This window comes from Cynoglossus semilaevis, chromosome 13, assembly GCF_000523025.1.
Source record: "Cynoglossus semilaevis isolate Cse_v1.0 chromosome 13, Cse_v1.0, whole genome shotgun sequence".
Classification (NCBI taxonomy): Eukaryota; Metazoa; Chordata; class Actinopteri; order Pleuronectiformes; family Cynoglossidae; genus Cynoglossus; species Cynoglossus semilaevis.
Window position 1 is genome coordinate 9,886,277 of NC_024319.1, and position 6,276 is coordinate 9,892,552.

At 40.2% G+C, this 6,276-nt stretch overlaps 1 protein-coding gene across 1 annotated transcript in view; it reads right to left on the reverse strand.

Annotated features, from left to right (window-relative positions):
• Positions 1 to 1,912: 1,912 nt before the first annotated feature.
• hivep3b (HIVEP zinc finger 3b) overlaps positions 1,913 to 6,276 on the reverse strand; it is a 41,961-nt gene continuing 37,597 nt past the window's right edge. Inside the window, exons 8-9 of the mRNA XM_008323592.3 lie at positions 4,478 to 5,139; positions 1,913 to 4,356 (exon numbers count right to left, since the gene is read on the reverse strand). Coding sequence (XP_008321814.1) covers positions 3,694 to 4,356; positions 4,478 to 5,139 — 1,325 coding nt within the window. The 3' untranslated portion in view covers positions 1,913 to 3,693. The remainder of the gene's footprint in view (positions 4,357 to 4,477; positions 5,140 to 6,276) is intronic.

Sequence of the window (6,276 nt, forward strand, 5' to 3'; positions counted from 1 at the left end):
CGTCTAAAAGCAGACACTGTCATGCTCCTTTCACCTATACATGCGAGGAATGTACTACATGTCATAGTAATGAGGGGCCGCACACACACACAGAGAGAGAGAAACACCCGCTACATTTGCAATATGTATCATTTTTTAAAAACATTTTGTTATCCAAAAGGTTAGAAGTTCAGTTCTCTCTGGAGCACAGATGTGTCTCCATCCTCACCCCCCGCACCCACCACTCATTGCATCGCATCGGGTAACGTGTTTCTGAAAATATGACGAGAAAGAAACTGAGAATACACGTAAAGCAGACAGGATAACTTTTAATCTAATTTGTGTCAAGAAGCCACTGTTTATTTTTAATTAGCAGACGTTGTCTCCTCACTTGCCTCCTTTTTTTTTAAAAATAACCTCCTACAAACCTGTCTGCCTCTGTTGTTGTCAGCATGTTCTGGAGGTTGGAGGAGGGACCATTGTTTACTTCAGGTTATTTTTAAGTACAGGCTAAACACACATGGTCCTTACTGCTCATTTTATGTAACATTTCCCATAAAGGTTCATATAACAGAAAAACACGTCCTTTGGCTTTTTGTCAACACACGCTGGCCGTAGCTGAGTGAACTTTATATAATACACGTCTTGCTGTGCTGTCAAAATTCTTTTGTGCAAATAACATGAGAGTAACACATCCCTCTGCTGAGCAGGACAATATTTTGAACTGGAATTCATGTTAAGGGGCAGCTGCAATAACCCTGTAAAATAAATATTCAAAGACAGAGCACGATGGTTTTTTCACTCCTCCGTTATTTGAATTAACGTAACTAAAAGGTTATGGTGGTCATCTGTAGTAGTAATGCTGTCTCAGGCACTCTCCCCACCCACCCCTTTTTTTCATTTGAAAGTGATTGATTTAGTTCTGGATAGAATGTTGAATGTGAATCCACCCAGCAGAGGGCAGTAGCGAACTTCAAGGGAGGCAGGGCTGCCATTAAAACCCAAAGAAAAGTAAGATGGGAGAATTTGACCTTGGAGAAAACTAGTATAAATTAAAAATAACTTAAGTTATTCCGCAGTTTTTCCACATTGTCCTAAACGAACCGTTTACACGAAAATAAAGATAGAGGCCTCAGATAAAAATACTTTTAAATTATGTTTGAAAATATCTCTTTTAGACCGTAACTGCTGACACACGTAGAGATAAACATAATAACATCGTTATGATTTAATTTAATCTAAACTATAGTCTCGTACCACCATACTTGCCCTGGCAGCGGGTTCACTTGTTACATTGTTAAATGCCAAAACATCCGAGTTAAATGTATATATGTTTAAAAAATGGACAAAACAGCTTAGTTAACGAAGAAAAATATTACAAATTTTAGAGTTTAACTTTTACAAACAAACCGGAAACTATATGGCAGACACACACTTATGCAACAGTATTTAATTTGTATTTTAACAGTGTCATTTTTTGATTCAGTCAATTAAAAAAGACCTGTTTAGTCATTTAACTCATTAAAGCGATGTAATAAGGACTATTTTTGTTTATTTTGCCATTTTTGAGCGTGTGCCCCCAAAAAATATTTTGCCATTTTTGAGCGTGTGCCCCAAAAAAAACTCTCATTACCGATGTAACTTTAATGTGTGACCGATGATGACTCAGTGAGGACACCCAGTGGTTATATCAAGTCATACGGATGTGGTACCACATGAAGAAGTTACTAGAAACCAAAACAATGACCACGGACAGGTAGACACCAGTGAGATATTTAGTACTTACCAATTTAACATGGCCGTCAACATCCCCGAGCGAAGAGCAGGGGAAATGGCTCCAACATTTCTTCAGCCTAAGAACAGATGGATACAAACAAACTGATTCATTCAGTACCATTTCATGTTGAATTAAAAGAAACGCACAGTGTGGGAGTGTGGTGCATTTTTTTTAATTTCCTCAGTGATAAGAAATTTTGCTGTGTGTGAAATTTGCAGGGCACTTGATCCTCCAGTACAAACCAGTCCATCTCTCATGTCTGCCACCAATTCAAGTCACAACAAAATCAAGGGAAAAACACATGTATAACAAAGTATTTTTTCCAATAACAAAAGGTAAAAAAATGAAGAAAAAAAAACAAAACAAAAAAACAACAACACCATGATGACCATTATCATCAAAAACAATAAATAAAAAGCACTCTTCCCTGTACAGAGATAAATTTTAATCTATTTTTGTAGTTAAAAATAGATCTTCAGTGCATTTCCTCTGACATGTTTCTCCTCTCCTTCAACATTTTCACCACGCAATTCTGCATTACCCTGGCGTTTTAAAGCAATGTCCTCTGAAAAGGAAACAATTAAAAAAAAAAAACACCAAATATTATCCCTCTTTAAACAACAACACAAATAGCAGATATAAGTTTTCACAGCCGTCTCTCTGTCTACATGTACTGTACATCTGAAAAGCAAACCTGCACAGAAAAGGCACAAGTAATTATAGTTTGAATAATACTGGACAAACAAAAATGGAATAATTATTCATTTTGGTCATTTACAAATTTATTCATGTTCCTTTTTTTGTTATAGTATTCAAAGAGACATTAAGATGTACTGTATATGTATATATTTAAATGTCAAATCAAACATGTGTGCATCTGTATTTTTTTAATTAATTTTTCCAGTTAAAATTTAAATATACCACATCATCTTAGTGTTTTTTTATTTTATTTTGTTTATAAATATGGGCTGCCACTTTTGGAAACCAGGCCCTGAGCTTTGTTGAAGCTTCTCTGTCCTCCTGTCTGTAAAAACAAAATGCTGTGTTTACTGCATCCTGTCCCACCACAGCACTGAGATAAAGGACATTTGAAGAAAAGAAGCTGACAATGGAAGAACAATACGGTCTCAGGACCTGCATATTGAAGAGATGCTTTAAGAGCTGCACAGAAGGTGACGGTGAAAGAACCTCTCAGACAGAATTCACACACGGCAACAGAGCTGAAATTCTGTGGAGGAATTATTAATGAGCTTTTGTGAACAAGATACTTTGTTGTCTTACCTAATCTGAGGTAATTCCAAAGAATGATCCTACTTGGTCAATCCACTCCTTCATAACAGAACAGGGCAACGACCAGGTTGGACAGCGTAGGAAGCAAACCATATTATTTTGTAAAAGTGAATCAAATATTTTGACCAACATTTGCCAATAACAACTGTTCTGGGGCTAAGTTGTTAAGATAAGCTAAGTCAAGATGTTCTGTCAGTTTCCCTGTAGGTCTTTGTTGTCCTCTGTATTCTATTGCTTTTCTTCAGTTATTAACAACCTCCAAAAAATTGACCTACATAAAAAAAGACATGGCGACCTACCACATTAAAATGTATATTTATATAGGATTACTAATTATAAAAAAACATATTTATTTCTAAACCTTGCATTTGAAAAGACTGACACATGGCAAATTTAAATCCCAACTGGAAAAATTAAGGACATTCACGGTATATATATTTATATTTTTTTAAATAGATAAATCTACAGAAAGATTTTCACAAAGAAAAAAAGTGCATTTTTATAACAAACCTGAATGTTGCCAAGGAACAAACATTTAAGTTAACAAGTATTGAAAACTGTATAAAAACAAACCAATAAAAAACAAGACTAGTGTAGCAACCAATAAAGCAAAATGAGATGCAGGATGCATCGAGTTGCAGACACTGTTAAGTGCTGTGGTCTGTTCTGGACGAGTCTTTTTTAGCTCCTCCCTCTTCCTGATCACTACTAGATGGTGGCTCCTCCTCTTCCTGCTGCCGTCCAGTGAGACAAGCGGCTACAGGAGCTTCTGGACTGAGGGACACTCCTGAACGACTGTCTCTTACACAGCGTTCCTTAGTCTCAGTGCCAGACTGACAAGTGTGGGCGGAGCTGTGTGAGCTGCCATATTGCTTTGAGTCTGTGGTCTCCATCTCCACTTTGGAACATGTTGGAGTTGTGCTTAAAACGTAGCCCCCTGACTGGCTGGTTCCTGCGGTCTGGGGCTCTGACCAGTGGTCTCCAGGAGTCCTAAGCCCTTGAGTTCTGGCTGTTCTACCCCAGTATGACTCAAACCTGGCACCTGACGACCCCTCCAAGGGCGGAGATGTAGGGGACGAGGGAGTGGTGGGGTGGGACCTGTGTTTGGCCTGTACCATTTGAATGCCTCCGATGGAGATCATCAGATAAGGGACCTTGGCTTGTTGGGAGTGCAGGGGAAGATGGCTGAAAATGTTATCCGCTGCCTGCTGTCCAGGATAACCTTCACATACAGAAAGACGGAAAGCAGATGGGAACCAGCTGGTTTCTGGGAATGTTGGTCCCTCACCAATTGATGTTCCTCTTTTCTCCTGTAGGGGGTGCAAAAACATTATCATTACACGCTGGACTGGCCCTGTGCAGGGAGGAAATGTAGCCTGTAGTAAGCTATAGTATGAACCTGAGCAAAACTAGACAAAAAAAAGCCCTCACCAGTTTAGCATGACTCGTCCTGGTACTGGGACTCTCCCACGGCAGATATCCAGTTGGCCTGTGTTGCAACCTAAGCGGTGAGGGAGGCGTCCGAGCTTTTGATGATCTGTAGCAGCTGGATGAAACAGATTGAAGAGGTGAAAGGGGTCTGATGGGAGATGGTCCTCTTTCAGGAGAAGGTGAGACGTGTCTGCTGGGTGAGGAAAGCTCAGTCCTGGGAGAGAGGCTGTGGAGGGGTGAGGACAGCTCCAGGCGAGGGGAGAGACTGCGGCTGGGAGAGTAGCTCTCACTGCTCGGGGAGAAGGCTCTGGGTGATGCCTTCCAGCCCCGCTGGGAGTAAAGTGCCCTCCTGCTGGCTGGAGACGCAGCCCGTCTGCTGAGCCAAACCCCCCTGGGGGAGTGCTCCTGACTGGGACTGAGGCCTGCGGAGGGCTCAGGGTCAGAAGTACCCTGTTGAGACTGTCTACTGCAGCTGGAGCGTCCTCCAGTGGAGAGGTGGGTGTCCGACGAACAAGAGGATGGTGGATTGTCCTGGGATACGGATTCTTCGTCCTCATCATCATTGTCATCGTTGTCGTCGTCTTCTTCAGACTCTTCGTCGGAGAACTGATGCTCCTCTTGTTCCTCTGAGCCGCACACACGCTCATCACTCCCTGCTGTTTCTGCACACACAGAAAAGAAACACAATCTTTAGGTTTACGTGTGTGTTTGCTCTACTCCACTTTGTGGAAGTAAAGCATACCGTATATGCATATATATTTATATACATAAAGATATGTATATATATGCACATGTTTTTAGTCTTTAGATTTATTCCCACAATTAATATACAGACTACTAAATATATATATAATAGGATAATTCATTATAATGTGACTCTTCAATTTCCCTGTAAAATACATTCAATTGTGAAAATGTTAAAAATCTAATTTCCTAATTATTGGTTTTGTTCCACAGAACAAATTGAATTGGGAATGAGAGAAGAGGGAAAATTTCACAGTGAACCAGAACAATGATTATTTTGATCAGTGCCATGAGGCAGTTACAGATTTTATTCCTGTAAAGCACTGTTTCCCAAAGAAACATCGCATCATGTTTCCCAGGAGTTGACGAATAATGTCTATTGACCTGGGTCGAGAAGGTTTGGGAAAGTTTGGGAAACTCTGCTGTAAAGCCACTAATACATTGAGCTGAAGTCAGAAAACTAGAGACTCTTTGGTTCATTTAAAATACCATCTCAATGCATCGTCATATAAATAAATAAATCCAGACTCATTCTCACTTTTTCTGGTCGGGAATGAAAATGTAACATAAGGAACATTCAACTATAGCTTGTATGAAATGCTCAGCAACTTCTATGTTGTTACATTGAAAACCTTCCTAACTTCAGTGAGAAAACAGTCATTTCTGAGAAACCTCACCCACTGCCTTTGAAAAAAAATGTTATAAATAGACACAGAATGGAATGAAACACAGAAGCACCGAGCTGCTATTCATTATTGGTCTAAAAGGATTCTGAATGGAGACTAAGTTTGAATGACTTGTCCTTGATTGTAATGAATGCCCAAAAGAAGAAGAAGACAACGGTGGAGGTTATAGAGAAGGTTGGGGGACGTCTCCGACAGAGGACAATGTTAGGGCTTTAGGTCCTCAAGGACGAGGTACACGTGCCACACGGGAGTGGCGTGCTGTGCTATGCACTCTTTATTTATTTATCTCCTACTTTTTTATCTTGTTTCCTATGCAGGGCCGAGGGGGGAGAAGAGAACACGCTGTTACATAAGTCATCAGTGCTGAGC